General features: G+C 40.1%; 1 protein-coding gene across 4 annotated transcripts in view; it reads left to right on the plus strand.

Annotated features, from left to right (window-relative positions):
- ESRP2 (epithelial splicing regulatory protein 2) overlaps positions 1–11,072 on the plus strand; it is a 42,230-nt gene extending 31,158 nt beyond the window's left edge. For 3 of the 4 annotated variants that reach the window (XM_040075147.2, XM_040075145.2, XM_040075146.2), the window contains exon 16: positions 9,679–11,072. In XM_040075147.2, the coding sequence (XP_039931081.1) occupies positions 9,679–9,837 (159 nt within the window). In that variant the 3' untranslated portion in view covers positions 9,838–11,072. Of the gene's footprint in view, positions 1–6,682; positions 6,795–9,678 lie in introns of all 4 variants that reach the window. The other variant, XM_040075148.2, reaches the window with a different exon arrangement.
- Positions 11,073–19,045: the final 7,973 nt, after the last annotated feature.

Genomic DNA, 19,045 nt, shown 5'->3' on the forward strand with positions numbered 1-19,045 from the left:
GTATTATCCACGCTGTCCATATTGACAGCAAATATACTATAGGTAATGTCAGTCTTATGGACTGATGGAATGCTCTCAGGTGAACAAACAGAACGTTATCTTCTTGATAAGTTAAAAAAAAAAAAAGCACCAGCTATGAACAGTTTTCCAGCAGCTCTAATTTGAATCCATGGAATGGCTCTTTCCAAGTCTTCTGCCTTTTGTCTCACAGAATACTGTATCTATACCCGTGATTTGTCATGACATGTTTGCTAAAAGGAAAGGTAATTGAATATGGTATCTTTTGGTGAGTATTTAACTCCTGTGGGGAACAGCACATACACAGCTACCAACTCTGCCCTTTGGAGTACTACTTGGAAGCCCTGACCTAAAATCATCTGTGGCTCTAAAACCACTGCAAGTGAACATGGGATTTGAGTCAAAAGGCAACAATTTTTGCATGTTTGTTCTTCAGCATTCTGAAATAACACTGATATTGCTAGAGTTAATAGGAAACATTCAGGCATGGTATGATTTTTTATTTCTTGTTTTTAACCTTAAGATTCTTAGAAGACAATGAGCTTTAATTTGTTGAGCCAGATGTCTGGTATGCAAATGAAGGTAGACTGAGAACAGATGCTTAAATGTGTATGCTCCAAGTTTTGGGTATTTGGAAGATGCAGTGCTCTACCCGTTGAGTCTTCTTTTTTGAACGTTACATTTATGTTTTGAAAGAGTTTTGCATAATCAGTTTTTCAGTGGAAAAAGATTGTCACATAAAAAGTGTGGTGAATTTTGATAAACGGTAAGAAGAAACTGAATATTGTTATATTTTACAGCTTTTTCTTCCACAGCTATTTCCAGAGTTCAAACCAAATTCAGTTATTTGTGGCTTTCATGATGCCCAGACAAGTAATAATCATCCATCCTATTGTTTAGCCATTGATATTTTGCCTTTTAGTTGTTTTCTACTGGCTGGGGGTTTTGGTGGGTAGATGGTGGATGTATTAAAACCTTAAGTGTGAAAGCTTATTTGCTAAATTGAAATTCAGCTGGAAGTGTAACTGCACCTTTGAAAAATGTGGTCTGAACCTGTCCATGCATAGATCAGGTCAGTGACCACCTCTAGCATCTCTACGTTTCACTAAATCTTTATTTTAGTGAATCTGGACTTTGTGTCTCGTGCTCAGTTTGCTCTTCTCCTCCTTTCTGCCCTTCTGCATGGAGGGCAGTTCCTGGTGTTTGTATTGCACAATTAAATGGTTAGATGAACACATTTTTTGCCACATGGTGAAGTGTGCCTATATTCTGCTGCTCCAACCTCGTGTGATCATTAGTTATTGTTATTAAATAGCTCATCTCTTTAATTTCTTTAGAAGATGTTGTCCAAATGAGATCAGGTTCAAAATCTTATAAAGGAACCAGGAATTCTTTTGAATAGTTCTTGGAATCCCACATGTGGTAATGCTAGTTTTATACTCATTCTTTCCTTCAGGGGCAAAACAGATGGTGACTTACTGTAATGGGACAATATTACATCTCTGGAGCATTAACTGATCTTTTTTTTTTCTTTTCTCCTCCCCTTTCTTCACAATGTTTTTTCATTTTCTGTTGCTGCCCAAGGATTTATTGCACGATGCTTCTGCTCGTTCATAAAGTGAGCCCTTAATAATCATCAGTGGTTTGGGCATGGTTTTAATCTATGTACAACTAATTGATGTTGGTATTCAATGGACTTCAGTGTTGGTATTGTGGGAACCAGATCGGAGATGCTGAGATTGAAGGGTGATTTTAGTCTTTGTGTGTCCTTGTCTGCAAGGAGCAGGGTTGAAGTTTTACTTCTTGCTTTATTCTCCTCTGGATTTTTCCTTCAGGCTTCATGGGCTCTGTATATTGCATGTGTGCACATGTTGCTACTTAAGTGAAAGCACTTTTCATACCAGACCTGCCTCTTAAGAGATAAACTTTGCCTATCGTGGGCTCCAACAAGCTGGTCTCAACATCAGTACATGCTTCTACAAACAAATAATTTAAAAGTCTGCAGATCAGCATTTTAATTTTCATTTAATTTTATTAGCATTAGTGTTTAGTGTTTCAGCAGCTCAATTTTTTCTTGTAATTCTGTTTTCTTGTTTTTATTGGTGAAAATTCCTTCCAGCTTGCATGTACTTATTGTAACTTGGATTGAGCAATTGAAAAACTCGGGAAGAATTTTAATAGTAAATCAGGGAGATGGTAATTTCCCCCATCATCTTTCTGTATAATATTGTAGTGTACTGTAATCCTCAAAAGAGTTAATATTAGTACTCTCTGATTCAGTAATTCACATTAAACTGCTTTTTAGTTGTACTGTAAAGCAAATAGGGCCATTGATTTATGTCCAGTTATATACTGGGTATGTAGCTAAAGGGTAGCTAAAAAAAAACCCCACAAAACCCAAGCCAACTAGAACCACATTGAAAAAACAACAAACCCCCAAATAACCAAAACAACAACAAATTGTTGAATCCCTCCCCATTCACCTGCTGCTCAGCAGACCCTGGGCTCTGGGCATTGTGTTGAAGTAAGGGATCCATGGATGGGATTTTGAGGGGACTCTTCAGGAATTCAGAAGAACAACAACTCATATTTCATATTTTGGGGTAAAGTTTGAGGAAGAAGTGGTACAAGTATGGTAATAACCTATAGCAAAAATCCGCAGTGTTAGGTTAGGCCATCTCTCTGTAGAGCTGTAGAAACAATGAGAGAACTCTAGTAAACAATGGATGAACGGGGTAGTAGTTGTGACGGATTTATGCAAAGTTGCACAGCAGAACAAAATTTTTCACTGAAGTCTTACTTTTCTTTATTTAGTGGCTAAATACTTCATGAATTTTACTATTTAGCCACTAAATGAATCAATGTAAAAGTATTTTATTCTCCAAATAGTGTCTCTTCTGGGATTGAGGTTTTCTTTCAGTTTTCTTTTTTGTTGTTGTTCGGTTTGGTTGTTTGTTTGGTTTGGGTTTTGTGTGTGTATGTTTTTGGTTTTTTTTGTTTTGGTTTTCTTTTTTTTTTAATGAGAATGCAAATAGTGAAGGGTTGGTATCATCACAAGAGCTGTTAGCTTAATGTAAAAATAGGTGCAGTTCTGCTGTGCCCATAGTCTTAGCTGACCAAAAACTAGTTCACAGCTGTTGTCTTGGCAAGGATTCAGCCTCCTTTCAGTAGTACTTGCCCAGTTTCTTGGAGGTTGGCACGAATGTGAAGTGAACTCACGCCTGCCTGAAAAAGACCCTGTGGATTAGTTCTTAGAAAGCAGACTTGCTATTTAGGTAGGTAGGTTGTAAGTATACTAGTAAAAAAAACCCAAACAAACTAGAAGATGACTAAGATTTAGGGCCCATGGTTATCATCTGAACTTTTTTTAAACCCCCTGAATTTGCTGAAAAAGGCTGGGATGGAAATGTAAGAACTTATTTGTCTACACATTTCTACATAAGAAAAGCTTAAGATAGAAAGTGTTCTTTAAACTTGTACTTTTGTCTGTAGCTATATAGAGTTTTCTCAGTATATTAATCCTCCAAGGCTTCAGAAACCCAGAATTTAAGGCTTGCTGGCAGAGTGGAGGAGGGTGACTTGTGGTTAAAACAGTAATAAGGAAGCGAAGGGAAGTGGATGGATGGCTAAGTTCCAAGGGCACTAACGACACTTCTCCGCTGTATCAGGAAAACAGACTTCATTGTTACTGACTTTTTAGGGATTAGGAGTTTTCTTCTCAGAAATGTGTGCTTAAACAAAGAAGTATTCTCTATTTCCTTTGGGTTCCTTTTGAAACCTGATTCTCTGTAGTCTAAGAGGGGGGTACTCCATCATCTGTGTGCCAGTCCTAGGCACAGCACCCTCTGACAACGGAAGGGAAAGGGGAAATGGTAGAGGACGAATTCCCACTTACTGGGATTGGAAGTCATCTGGCAATACAGCCACTATTCCATGCTCACTTCCACACTCTCAGAACAGAGCACACTGCTTGGTTTGCTTTATTCCTAAATTTATCTCCCACCTGGAAATGTTGCCTGTGTGGAGAAAGCATCTGTGAGACTGGGATGAGTAAATGAATGGTTACAGCTCCTGTCTGTTGCCTCCCACGCCTGAAGCAAGAGACTGAAGTGGCAGGCTCTGTATTTTTGGAGCAGGCATTACCTGTTTCAGCCTCTGATACACAGAACGTTCCCAGGTGGTATCTCTTTCATAGAGCATTCAGGTATTTGTGGCTGTTTGTATTGGCAATCCTATGGTACAATCAATGTACTTCTAGGGGCAAAGCCAGTTCAGAGTATTTCTCCTGACTCTTGTGCTAAAGGTTACAGTTACCTACCATCAAATCTGGTTCTATATTCCAGGATTAGTCAGTTTATGGGTACTTTAGGTGAGAATTGCAACTGCCTTCCTCAAGTGGCCATTTTGCCTATGATGTTTTCCTTTTCTATTATTTGCTCCTGTTTTTTCCCAGTTGGAGTGTGTCTAAACATACTTTCCAGTTTCAGTGCTGGAGGTTTTTTTTAGCAGTGGGTTATTTTCTTTAGATTGCTTTGTATGTGCTGTTTTTAGACTGAGCTTTGAATATTCACTGTAGGAACTGCAAAAATGAAATGGAAATCAATGACTAACTGGTTAGTGACCTGGTTAAATCTGTGCACAGTCTGTGAGGGGAAGACAGTTCCATATTTCTCTCAGCAAGAGAAGAACAAAGAAATAAAACAGTTGAAGAAAAAGAAAATTCAAGGAGAAAGTTTAGTGTATTACATCTTTATTAACCAGTTTATCATTGGTTTGGTCCTGTGTGGTTGGATGCTCTTGTTTTGTTCTTATGGGCTCTGAAATACAGACAGAAGCAGAAAGATTCATAATCACATGCTTACTCAGGCAAGTTAGGGTAGTTTTCATTTCATTCAGAGAACTTAGTGTTCTACAGCTTCTGTTTTAATTGACTGCAGTCTCTTACCTATCCTTGTGTTTGGAAGCTACTTCTATTTCTGGGTCTTTTGATGAAATTATTTTTCTTCTTTCTTTCTCGCTTTCTTTAGGTCTTTGCCTAAGCTTTGACAACTTTGACATTTCTGTACAGGATATTTTTCCAGGTTTCATATTCTCCACATTGTTTATTCCATTTCAAGTGTAACTTATGAAATACTCTGTCCCTTACAAGAGCAAGACTGTAGAACTTTGCCTACTGTACATCTACTGATAATCTAAAGTATGTACTATCTTGAGACATTCTTTCCAAAGAGTAAACTTACATTTTGTAGATTTGTTTCAAGGGCAGGTCTGGGAACTGATAAATCTAATATTTGCACGGTCTGGTTGCCCTGGCAGAGACTATCTAGAAAATACTTCTTATGTTTGTCTTTTACTTAATGGCATGTGTTTAGATGTGAAGGTGGCTAGAATTCAGTAGTAAAATTCTGGGGGGTCCTTTTCTTTTATATTCTCTGGGCTCTTGGTTATTGTTTTCTGTGAAAGGTGTATACTCTGATGGTTGGTGTTTTTCTTTTCAACTTCCCTTTGGATGGATATGCATCCTGTATGCCCAGATATAATATCATTTTCTCCCTAAGCTGGCAGGAGACTTTTTGTATTATAGAAACATCAAAGGAAAGGCAGCATAGTGCATCTACATTGTGTGCATTTGGCAATCATCTGAAGCGTTAGTGCAAAACCATTAGTGTTAGTCCATCTGGGGGAGAGAGGAAACTCTTCTTGCCACTGAAAATTATTCTACAGCTCAGGTTACGTTAAACACTCTTGTTTTCTGGGTTATAGGAGCCACTCAAGTAGTCTTTGCAGCATGCGTAGGAATGCCCAGTCCCTTTCCAGGATATGTGATTTGGAAAGATTACGTGCTAAGAAGAATGTTTCATATTCTCCAAGATATATTTTCTGACTCTGTATGTCATATTTGTACCAGGCCAATAGTATGAGTGATTCCTGTTCAGATGGTGTGACTGTTCCTTACAGTGACTATTTTTATTTTAATTTATTGCTTCTACAAATCTATCATGATGCAGTTATGCTGTAGTTTATTTCATTTTCCAGTGTAGAAATACACTACACTAGCATAAATGCTATTTTACCTTGTGAATGCATTCATGCTGGGACGTTGATTTTCTTTCATTACATTGGTGTAGTCCATGGAGTATAAGAATCATATGCAGCTCAAGTTTGTCACTCTGTCCTAGAGAAGCTGCACTTTATTTCCATGAGTGCATAAAAGATCTGAGTGAGATCTATACAATTATTCTGATTCCCCCACTTCAGTGTGCAGGCTGGAAGATGCTCATCTGTCCCAGTGAGAGCCATTACTGGGTTCATGATTGTGCTTAGGGAGATGTAAGAGTTTGGTTACCTAGTGCTGCCATCTCATGAGTAGAAGAAAAAAGGAGCACTTTCATAGTCTGAGCTATTTCCCTCCCTTGATAAGGAGCAGTTCAAATACATAGTTTAGAACATTCCCCACAAACATTTACTTTATTTCTACAACCAGTAGTACAATTAATGTATTTTTTATCTTACATAAAAGTAGTTTCTGTCCAATTCAGTGTCTCCTGCCAGTTGTTACAGCTGATGCTCTTAAAATTGTGGTTGCAAATGATGGTCTGTGTGGCTTGCTGTGCCGGACTGTTCCTTCTCTTGCTGATTGTCCCATGTCACACTTGTACTGTAGTATGCACCTGATGACTACAATGGCCTAATTCAGCTGAGCGATCAAGCCAGGAGTGTGTTACAAGCACCGAAAGAGTGGGTCTGTTTGTAACTCTTTGTAACTTCTGAAGAAGGTAAGATGTGACTGGCAGAGCCTGGGTCTCCAGAGGTGAATGGGAAGGGAAAGAAGGGCTTGGTGCTACAGACATCTTTGCTTGTGGCTTTTCCCCCTTAGTAGCTTGCATTGGGATCCTGGTGTTAGTCTTTCTGCTTCAAAAATCAACTAACCTAAGAAAATGGCCCGGCTGTGATCTGTAGCTGTAGTGATGGGGCGGCAGCGGTGGAGGTTGTGTGATTGCCTGGATCTGCTCAGATGGTGTGTTCAACTTCCAGAAGGCTTTGTTAATGCTTGTATCTCCTGTGAACTTTTCAGTCCAATATTTTCCTTTCAGTAGAGTGGCTGATGATGTTTTTTTTCTCCCTGATATTGCTAGAAAGCACACACAAATACATGTGCAAAAACCCCCAGACCTCTGGCTGTGTCTTTTCTGTACCATATAACTGGTTAGAGATTAATATCTCTCTTGGTCTCCCTAATGCAATGTGAACTACTACATTCATTTTTTCAGAAGAAGTTTTTTGGGTATAGTGACTTTCTAATGCAACTAACTAGATTTGCTAACAGTGAACTTGCCTGCATTTTTGGCACATACACAATTCTTAGAGACATTTTGTTATGGCCTGTGTGGAGTACATGATGCCACAGTACTACTGTATTCCATTCAAAACACTACAGATTAGTTAGTACATTTTTTTTCCTTAAGATAAAACCAGAACAACTTTTCAGTTTAAAAATGGCAATCACATACTGTACCTTGAGAGAATTACTTTCACAGACAAATGTACTTTCACTAACAATTAGCAACTCAGTTGCTTTCAAATCAGTTGTTTTCTTGTATTGGATCTGTAGGGAGCAGATGGACTGCATGGTCTGGCGATTAACTGGAAAACCAGATCAGCAATTGGTTTCCACTAAGTATGACATGGAAACAGTCTTTGACTAATTCATGGAGTAGCTCAGTCTGAATTCTAAGTGGTACAAAGTAGTATAATATAGGTACCACACTTACAGTAAAAAAAAAAAAAAAAAAAAAATCCAGGAAAAGATTTGTGTGAATCTGAATCTAATTTTAAAACAGACATTTACATACAGAAAATCAATTGCTCTAGGAATACCTATAAATAAGAACTTAAATCCAGTATGTGTTAAAATGAAACTGAAGGGGTTCATTTAGTTCTTAATTATGTAGCTTGCAGAATGTGTAGACTTCTCTGCTGACTTTCTGTGCAATTTTTATAACATGAATTTCCAGTTCCCCACACTGGTATTACACCAATACTGCTATTTAAATGATGTTTTTAAAGCTCTCCTCTGTGCTCAGAGGTCTAACAGTTCCATGCATGTTTTCAGCTGTCTCTGGGCTGAAATATTAAAATTCTATTCCAGACTGGTGGTAAATGAGTTGATCCCATATGGATTAACAGCAAAAAGGTGGTTAAGAGCAGAGCATCTTTTAGCTCAGATTTCCAGCTGAACCCAAGTGTGTACAGCTTTCTCCTTGAGAGAGGGTTACTCTGAAATAAACCAAGATTGCTTTTGAACAAGAAGTGGGCTTTAGACATGATGGTTTTTATCTGATTTTGGATTTCTTTCTGCATGTTATTTCTTAACTAACTTTAGTTCTCTGAAAAGAAATGATAGAAAGTTTGTGCTAACTGTCTTATGCATGCTTTTGGTTTCTAAAGTGTACTGTTGCTTATATTTTAAGAATATTTTTACTACCTGCTCAGTGTTTGGGTGAGTGAAGCTCTGGCATGCACTTGCTTTATTTTCATATGTTTGAATGTAACGCTGATATATGATATGATATGTGAATTAAATGCTATTGGTTATAACTGAGAATGTTGCTATTTCTTGTAGTATACCAGACACACATAAATTCTACAGAAATGAAACACTTAAGTATTTTAACCTTTTTTAAACTCAAGAAGACATATGTCACACAAACTTAACTTGAATTGGGTTAATATTCATTAAACTGGTTGGTTTTCCAGCATAGCTTTGTCTAAAATTAACCTGGTATGCTGAGCTTTTGATCCTTCAGTCTCTGGTTTCGAAACTTCACTGAGATTCATTTCTATCCAACAACCAGGAGTTCCAAACATACCTTGAAAGAATTTCCTGCATCTTATGGAAAACGGTTGGGCTATAATAGGGCTGACAATGCTGTCTGCTTTGAACTCAGCAATTTGGAAGTGTCTCTTAAGACTTTATGAGGGCAAACATCCTCCAAAGTAAATCATATCCAATGACTAAATAATCTCATCTGCTAACGTGCTTTTTCTTAACCCTGTTAAAATTACAATAAATATTTATTTAATTCAGTTGGACCACACAATGTTTTACTTAATTTTTCTGAAAAATCTTCCTTGCAGTGTATACCTGTGTTGAGTTCAGTTCATTCTCCCAACACAGAACTCATACAGCTCTTTCATTTCTTGCATGTTTGTTGGTTTTGTTTCTTTTTTTTAACTTTGTGTGTGAGTATTGACATGCCTTAATAGCCTTTGTCGCTTGGCCAGTAGTCCACATAACAGAACAATTATTCATGCCTGGATTTCTTGCCCCATTCAGCTCCTATTAACATCTAACACTCTCTTTTTATCAATCTCTAATCTCATTCACTTCTCTAGCAAAATTTTTGCACAGAATTATGTCTACATCACTGTATTCAGCAGCAGAATAAGAGCTGCTGCTGTTTCCCAAGCTAAAATCCAAATTTCCTTTAATCTTTGATTCCTTCTCCTTCCCAATCTTAACATCCAGAATATTTTCACCATGGGCACATGAGTGGCATGACCAGATGCACTAAAAATGCATCAGCATTGAAAACTGCATTTCCAGGTATTGTCTCTGATCTTAATAGTCTTTTCTTTTCTCTTCTTGTACCGTTGCAGCTCCAAGCAGATTCCATCCTCATGCTTTACAACTTTAGTGGCCAGCCCAGTGGCGAGGCGTTGGTGACTTTTCCAAGCCTGGATCTAGCTAAGAAAGCAGTGGCTGAGAGAAACGGACAGCTCCTGGGGAGCCGCTGCGTACAATTGTTCCTGGTCTAACTGAACACTCTGGAGGATGAGGAAAGGGTGTTGCACTCAACACCGTGCCTTTTGCAAAATAAGAAGTCTTCCCTTGCCACCCAGGCAGCAACAAATGTGCCTTTTCAGCATAACCTGTTGGAGTGCAGCATGGTGCATGTCCTTTTTAATTTGAAAAATGGCACCTCCTATGCCAAAGATAAAGTGAAGCCAAAAATTATGCAGTTAATTTAGTTAATTTCTAATGTACAAGTGTAAAAAGAAGCAAAGCCGCTCCTGGCATGTCGCTAATTCTGAAGACAGTCCAATAGCACTTCAGCTACCGCAGCCATGGGCGAAACTTACTCAGTAGTATTTGAAGTGGAAAGCGAGGCTTGAGTCATTCAGATTCTTCTGTGTTTAGTTTTTAAGAGTTTACACTTGACAAAGTGTCTCGTTCTTGTAGAGTTTAAATGTCTTTAGAAAGGTCTTTTGGAATGCATGGCTTACCCAGTTCAAAGCGTAGATCATATTGATTTTTGTTTTGTTTTGTTCTCGACTGGAAAAGATCAGGATGCTGGATCCCGAATGCAATTGTGATTTTTCCTGTTTTCATTAGACGTTGTTTTGCAAAAGCCATATTTGACCTTCTTACCAGTGTATTGCTGCCAATGTGTAAAACAAAAATATAAAACCAACAGCAAAACCAGAAAAATCCTCTCTTCCCACCCATAACTCCCTGCCCCCCAGCCCCAAATTTTTAATCTCTACAGGACAAAAATGGCACATAAACCTGAGTACTAATAAGTTATATTTTTTTATTTAAGCATAATAGCTTTCAGATACTGTATTAAAGATTTTGCTCTAGTTTATGTGCATGCAATTTGTTTACATCTTTAAACTACTTTATTTGTATATTATGAAACAGCAGGATATGTTGAAATCTGAATTCTCTAGTGCATGCTTTTTTCTTTTTCTCATGTGTGTATATATATAAGCTAGAAGTACTTTTACGTCATGTAGCATGTGTTAAAAAAAAAAAAAAAAGACATCTGCTGTAGAAGCACTAAATTACTTTGTTTTTACTGTGCCTTACTTCTAAACCATTCCAAGTGCAATACCAGCAGAGCAAAATGTAATGAATTCTGTTGCTGACATGTTCATGGATGTCTGAATTGATCTTTTTTTGTTAGTGTACAATTTGAGTTGTACTTAAAAGAACTGAATGATGTATGCTTCTTTATATTACAATAAATAAAAGAGATGCTTACAATGTGCATTGCCTTTTTGAAAGTAACTTAAGCTTAATATATTTTAGCAGAGCATCAGCCTTTGATAAATAGCCTTACACATTTTTCTCCTAGATTTAGATGAGCATTTGTGCCAGCAGTGTGACAGTTCTGGTTTTTTGGGGTTGTGGTGGTTTTTTTGTTGTTGTTGTTTGGGATGTTGCTTTTTTATTTTTTTTTTAATGTCTTTTTTCATGTTCTAATAAGCCAGAAATCTGTATGATGCGTATTCCTCTCACAGTGCAACACATTTTAGGCAACATGATATAACTGTTTACAGGCTTAGTGTTCTCTTTCTGTTGCCAGAGGAAACAAAGTATTGAACTTGAAATTGTGCTTGTGTTTGCATTTAATTGACCTAATGGGTCACTAGCTTTTCTGCACAACCCAAAATACTACGTTTAACTCAAGACAGAGACAGTCAGCCTTTTTGTAGTGAAAATGGAGGAAGAGGAGGAAATCATATCAAGATAAGAAGGTCTGTTTCTCTCTAGTCAGACACATCTCATGCCAGTTACCATTTCATCGCCAAAACCTCCCGAACTAAGCTTCAGCACAATCAGGTGGGACTGGAGGGAAAGATTTTTCATTTTTTTCAAGTGGGAGTGTTTGCAGTAGTCTTTCCATTATTCATCTTGGTCAAAGTCTAGCAAAAATCTTACTTATAAAGTAATTTGAATAATATAAAGGATTGCACAATGGCAGTTAACACTGTCATTGTGCCTTGGAGGAAAATTTGTTAGCAGTGTAGTCCATTTATTACACACTTACTGTCTGCCATTGTCCAGCTGGTCACAGCTTTGCAGGCTGTTTAAACATTCTCGTTCTTCCTCTTATAAGACCTGTATGTAACTTGTGGTTTTCTGCTTCCTTGGCAGGCTAAGGCAGGGCTGGAATGGAGAACCTCAGTCACATAAGCGTTGATTTACATTTAAACACTCATTTAACACCTTTATGGCTTAGTTGGCAATAATCACAGTTTGCTTTGGAGCGCAGTCCCACGCCCACATCACCAGCTGCAAACAGGCTCTGCCATGTGCAGAATCTGTACCTACTTATCACCCACTGCTGTGTTATCCCCTGTTCTGTATGAGATGGTGGAAACCAGTTCTGAAAGTGAACTTGGGCATGTTTCACGCTGTGTGGTTTTGTGTGTGAAGCCTAACGTGCGGGACATGGGACCAGTGTATAGTTTTTAGCATTTATCTGTGTAAAATGACTGCAAGGGCAGTGGCAGCATTTTGGGTAGACCAGAGCCCTCTGGGTGTGGGTCTGACAAGAGACCAGACCTGGGGATGCTCTTCCTCTGAATTTTAACTTTCTTGCTTGTATTGAAAACTCTGTGGGTTAAAGAATAAAAGAGGAAAAAAAATAAGGAGAATGTTAAAAAACAAAGTGCTGCTGGCATAGGGCAGTGGCTGGGACAGGAATCCATCAGGGTCACAGAATATTCCGTGTCGGGAAGGAGCCAGGGGGACCATCAAAATCATTAATGGCGCAGCCGGCGGTCGAAGCCGCGACCTCGGCGCTATGGGCACCACGCTCTGCCCGGGGGCTGATCCCGTGAGGGCACGGTCCCGGCCGGGCCCCCGTGGGCAGCGGGGACCAAACTCCTCCAGCCGCCTCTCGTTCTGCCCTTTGGCTCAGTAAAAGCGGCACGGCCGAGCCGGAGCGGCCCGGTTCTCCCGGGGCTTCGGCTCCAGGCCCAGAGAGGCCGGGCTGGGCCCGTGCTCGGCGTTTGAAGTTGCCCGGCACTGCCCGGCACTGGGCCCGGCCGGGGCTGCCCGCAGGGTCTGTTCTTCGGGCCGGGGCTGCCCGCAGGGTCCGTGCCCCACAGCGGGACTGCCCGCAGGGTCCGTGCCCCACACTGGGACTGCCCGCAGGGTCCGTGCCCCACACCGGGGCTGCCCGCAGGGTCCGTGCCCCACACCGGGGCTGCCCGCAGGGTCCGTGCCCCACACCGGGGCTGCCCGCAGGGTCCGTGCCCCACAGCGGGATTGCCCGCAGGGTCCGTGCCCCACACCGGGGCTGCCCGCAGGGTCCGTGCCCCACAGCGGGACTGCCCGCAGGGTCCGTGCCCCACACCGGGGCTGCCCGCAGGGTCCGTGCCTCGGCTCTGGGGGCTGCGCCGGGCCCTCAGGTGAGGCAGGGAACTCGTGGCAGTTCAGGTGTGTCCACACTGATCCCTCAGCTTCATCTCTACCAGCAGCAGGAGCCCTTAACGCTGCTCACCTGGAATTTTACTGCAGACTCTTTATAGCTGATGGGCTGGCTTCAAGTCCTAGAGCTCTCCTTCACAAATGGAAGATAAATACTTGCATCACACATGGTTGGATGATGGCTTCCATCACTGGAGAAGGCTGGGAACTTGGGGTAAGGCCTAAGTGTTTTCTGTTCTTTGATGAATGCATTTACTCTTTGTGATTGAAGTTTTAGACTATGCTGTGTTGCAAAGTTTTATCAGAATAATCGCTGTCCTTAAATGGATGCAGCTTAATAGAAAAATTTAAAAAGCATTAAGCTTTTACTGTTTCACCAAAGAAGAAGTGAAGTTTGGTAAAGAACTCTGATTTGACTTTTGCTGTTTTTAAAGAAAGGGTCATCATACTCAGCCACAAAACTTGATTCTCAGGAAGAATCTTCTGCGCTTCCAATCAGCAAACTCCCTCACCCGCATTTGTGTTGCCACAGTGTGTAACTGAGGAACAGAATTACCATTGTTTGTATTTCTTCTCCTAGTTTTACACTTCTGATGGTGCTGGTTTGGAGATAATTCATTTAGTCATTTCTTCTGCCATTCTCCTGATACTGATAATTAAACCTAGAAGTGATTTCTATGCTGGTCCATCCCATGGGATGTTCCTGCCCAGCTTAGAGAGAAGATAGCTTGTTCTTATTGTATTTGTTGGAGATGAGACTGAAGAGTTTGAAATGGCCATTCTCTATTTTAATAGCTGCAGCTGTGCCTCCAGATCAGGTGTTTCTTCTTGGGATTTCTTCATTTGCAAGAGCAGACTTGCCCAAGACAAGCTTATAAGTTTTGCTTGCTTAAGTAAATGAATATATTTTCAACAAATATTATATTAGTGAAATTCGATTCTTTTTTTTTTTTTTAAGAAAAAAAATCTTTCCAGTGCCTTAATCTTTGAAATAGTATTTGTTATGTTTCAGTCAGTTAAAATAAACTGCTGATAGAGGCTGGTGGTTTAACCTCTTGGGTCCTGTCTTATATAGAACTGTGTTTGGCAAAATCTGTTATAATATATTTTGAGTCTACTACTAGAAGTGTTTTCTAAAAGCTGGTTGTATCTAAGGAAAACTTGAAATATTCTAAAGAAAATTCCTGATGTGCCAAGGTTTGTCTGTAGTCAAATCAAAATTTCATCTTTTTAGATCTACTAGTTATAAAGGGGTTTTTTTAAAGGAAAATGTAAACTAAACCTGATTCCGTCCCCCCCCCCCCCCGTCCCCCCCGTTTTGTTTTTTTGTTTTGTTTTTTTTTTTTTTTATTTTTATTTAATCAGGTAATACTGTATTATTTAGCTGGCTATGCAGCTGAAATGTAAATATTCAAATAAAGATGACAGCATGTTAATTTAGACTTGCTAATTGCCATTTCTTTTATTGCTGTGTTACTAGAATGGTTTTACTTTAAATTCATTATTTTTTAAAAAAGATAGCTATTATTTGTTGCTTTCTGTGTGTTTGCTGATAATATAGTGTTGACCTTAAATAAAATGCCTTCCCTTCTGTAGACATTACTAAGGCACTTCTCTGACTTTTCCCATTTAATGTTAGCTGTGTCTTTGAGGGAATATTTTTTGCTGCCAGTAGATGTCCCCTTTCCATCAGGGTTCGCGAGTAAAGCGCTGGGAACAAAACAGCTTCGGAGCCGGGAGTTCCCTTTTAGCAGCTGCAGCAGGAGCTTCGGTGTCCGGGACTACTCTGGTGTCTGATAGCCTTAAAATCGGAGGTCGTTTTGCTGCTCATAAAAATGTTGACCTAAGTTGGCTGCGGTGTGTTTTTTTTTTTTTTTTTTTCCCCCTCTTTATTTTCTTCAGATTTGTCCTTGTTTTTCTATTTGAAATGTTTTCTACGTGTTCATTGACATTCAATACGGTCACTTTGAAATGTATGTACAAACTGATTTCAAATTGTGAAAATCACAGTTGTATCTACATTTAGTCGGAAAAAAATTTTAACTTTTAAAAACCGCTCTAGAAAAAGAAACCCATAAAAATGTTTGCTAGAAATCCAGTGGCTACGATTGGACAAAAGGAAGGCTTTAAGCGTCACCCCGATGTAAACGTACTGTATTAGACCAAAAATGAAAGAAAAATTACTCTTTAGACTTCTGGCTTTAAGGAAGAAAGCCGTAGATCAGCATCATAATGCCAAGGCTTCACAGCCGGTGAAATTTCGTAGCAAGCGGCACGGTTGCAGCTGCAGCAGCCTGCGGCGGCGGCTCCCGGCGGGCAGAGCCCAGGGCGGGCTCGGCTCTGCTGGGTTCAGCTGCTCCTGGCCTCTGGCCGGTCCTGGTGCCGTGAAACGGCCTCGGGGTTGGCACGGCTCCTCTCAGAGAGGCGCTGACTTTCTCAGGCTCTTTGTTCGGCTCCTCGCTGCTGGGGGTTGTAAAATACTGCTGGCAAGAGAGCGAGTTTGTTGTTCTTGTTGGGTTTAATCCTCATCGCTCAGGGCATTTCTTCTGGTTGTGTTTAGCGCCATAAACTGAGAGTCTTTGGGAATTCTCCTTGTGGAGGATCCCGTGAGATACTCACGCTGTAGTGTGCAGATCATGCAGAAAGAAGTGTAGAAATGGGGAGAGGTTTTTAATGTTCAGTATTAAATCCTGAATTGCTCCAGCATTTGCCGCATTTTGGGACTGCCTAATTTTTCAAGAGAAATTGAAAAGGGCCGGGGGGCTGCATATCAATAGTTCCACTGCTTAGAAAAAGGAACAAACTCTCACCCACAGCCCTTAACCCTCAAACTCGGGAGTTGTCTTTGTAAATTTCTGTTGCTTTGAAGTCTGGGAACATTAAACAGGGCCTTCTACTGCTCCCAGATCTTCCAGGACATTCTTCCCTTGTTGAGCAATACGTGAAAATAAGAACATGTTGTGTTTCATTGAGAAAGCAACTTTTACAATAGACCTGATGAAGGTGCAGTTGTTCTGGTTTATACCAACGTCCTGTACTGGTCCCTATTCCAGCCTGGCTGTTACGACATTGTAACTTTTGAAAGGTTTTTTTTGTTGTTGCTATTTGGTTTTAATCACTCCTTGTTATCAGCACTTTATCTTCTGCTTGCTGGAGGTAGGGGAAAAGCTAATGTGCTACTGCTACGGATCACTTGTGTGTGTATATATGCTTCTAAAATAGCTTGAGATGTTTGAATTTCATGCAAATGTAACTTTTAAAATTTGTATAAAAATGTTCAGAATCTTTACCCTGCATACACTTAAAACAATAATACTTACACATATGCAAGAGCAAAATGAAGGAAATACTCTTCTATTTCTTCTTACTGCTTTCCACAGGAATGGGTGAGAGATGGAAGGAAACAACAGAAAACCTGAGGAGAGGAAAGAAGGTGTATTTTGGGGAGGGGGAGTCTTACTGGAATTTTCTGTGAGAAGCTCCAAAAAAGGGATGGTTTATTGGAAAAATCTCTCTTGTGTGCAATGGAATAACATTAGAATTTAGCTGTCTTTGCTGCATTGAATAAAAACTTTGGGGTTTGTCATGAAGCGTAAGATCTTTTCCTGCTGTTTTCTGAACTAATTTAGGGACTGCCTTCAGTAGGGATGGAAGGCACATGAAGTTCTGTTGTTGGAGAAATGCAAAGGTGTGGTGGAGCTGCACGGTGCAAAGGCTGGCAAGGAACAGGTGCCTCCTCCTCTCTGGTCAGGGCATGAGAGGTTAAAGTGAGGAAAGGACAGTCTGAGCCTTATCTGGAGTGTAACATTTGTCACTATGACTTAGTCCAAAGAATTATTGGTTAAACATGCCCTGAAAATATGGGTATCATTCCCATTGGATTAGGTGTGTCTTTCTTTTGTTTGATGCAATGCAGTCCTTGTGCAACTGTGAACTTTACTGTGAAAATCCACACAAGCCTACGTTGAATATTAACTGTAGTAATAGCATTAAATTAAAATGTCCTTGAAAATGTCAGGACTTTTTTTTTTTTTTTTTTGGGGGGCGGGGGAGTGGTGTGGAAGGGGGGTTGGTCAGTTATTTGGTTTTGGTTTTGGTTTTTTTTGAAAAACAGTGTGAAAACTTAGAAACCAAATCAATTTTGCTTAGTTTTTACTGACAAGAAATCAATGTATGGGAACATGAACTGTCAGGTTGCTTACAATGCGGTGTATTTTGCGTATGTGTGGTATTTACCTTTAAAATTGTCCTAAAATGTTTTCTCAGAAGTCAAGTGCATCATATTCCTGATGGGATCTGGAGCACAGGCTGGGTGATGCAGGTAATAAGGAGATACACCTAGGGTCAGAGCTGGAGTTACAGCTGGTAGTGCTCACGACAGTCAGGCCATGCACCTAGACACCAATGATACAGCCCAGAGAGCGTGCCAGCAACAGGGGAGATTGTGCATGCAGTGAAGGCAGCATTTTGGGTTTGTGGGTTATTTGTTTTCTGTTCTGTTCACTGACACCAGGTTCCACCTGTGTTTCCCTCTCAGATGCAGCTGCTCTGGCAAAACAGCACCGTGCTGCTGCAGTGTGGGAACTCGCTGCAGAGCCTGGAGATCTTCCAGCTGCAGAGCAAGTCCAGTGTTGGATATTATAATTTCCAGAGGGTTTGCAATGACCAGGATAATGACTCTCATAATGGTTTAGGAGGTGAGATGATTCTCTCACCTTTTTTGAACAGGAAAAGCAGGTTGCAGATGTGCTGAGGAGGCAACATCAGCCCATGCTGTCAGCAGGCTGCGATGAGCCGGTGGCAAAGGACGGCACTGCTGGCAGACTGCTTTGGGGTAACTCTGGGAAGCCACAAATGTAAAAATCACTCAGAGTGTGTTGTAGATCGAACTAAAGCAGCTTTGGGCTGGGCAGGTTCAGAAGTGCTGGCAGCACAGGCTCAGCTGAGGGCAGCTCCATCGAGTGAGCAGGAATGAGGAATGAGCACAGCTCTGCTCATGTTGCTCGTCTCATGAACTGTAGTCTCAACTACAGTTGTAAGTTATGGATTCTAGAATATTTTGAGACAATTAGGATAAACCAAAGTGGGGAAAAGGAGGGGTTCTGGATACAATTGCAGTTTCTTCATTGCATGTCTGTAATTGAGCATAAATTAAGGTTTAACCTCTAGATAAAGAATAAGAAATTGGATTTGAAATCAGAAGGAAGAGCCAAGGAGCAATTTTTCTTATGCCAGCACCTCAGTTTTCATCCCTTTAAAAAAGGCTTAGTAAGGGGGAATGTGCAATATTTGTGTGAATGTCACTGAAAAAAGTACATAACTTTGAGGAATAATTATGGAGCTACTAATGAAGCAGACACCCCTGGCTCTTGGAGCCCATAAATTTATAACTCTGGCATTTGAGTCAGAAATCCTTTAGAAGAGCTATTACAGAATTAGAGTAACTTCTGAATTCTATTTAGCAAGTACATAATTGCTCTTCAGAAATTCTTCTCATTCCTATATATTGTTGTTGGTTCCAGAAATATTCACTTTCATATTTGCTTCAGATATAAATTTTTTTGAAGTATACAGGGAAAAAAATGGTTGCTTTTCAGCAGATTATGCCACTGAAAATAGAACTCTGCAAACTCTTTGTGTAAGAGGACTTGTACATTTTTTCTGAATACTCAAAACCACTGCCATCTCCACCCCCACATGAATGGTTTTCTCTATTGTTCAGTGTACCCAGGAAAAAATAAGATTCTGTGGTTTATAATTCATTTTTATTTTTTACCCACATAAACCATAGGGTATTTTTTG

The sequence above is a fragment of the Hirundo rustica genome, chromosome 11 (genome assembly GCF_015227805.2).
Source record: "Hirundo rustica isolate bHirRus1 chromosome 11, bHirRus1.pri.v3, whole genome shotgun sequence".
NCBI classification, from domain to species: domain Eukaryota; kingdom Metazoa; phylum Chordata; class Aves; order Passeriformes; family Hirundinidae; genus Hirundo; species Hirundo rustica.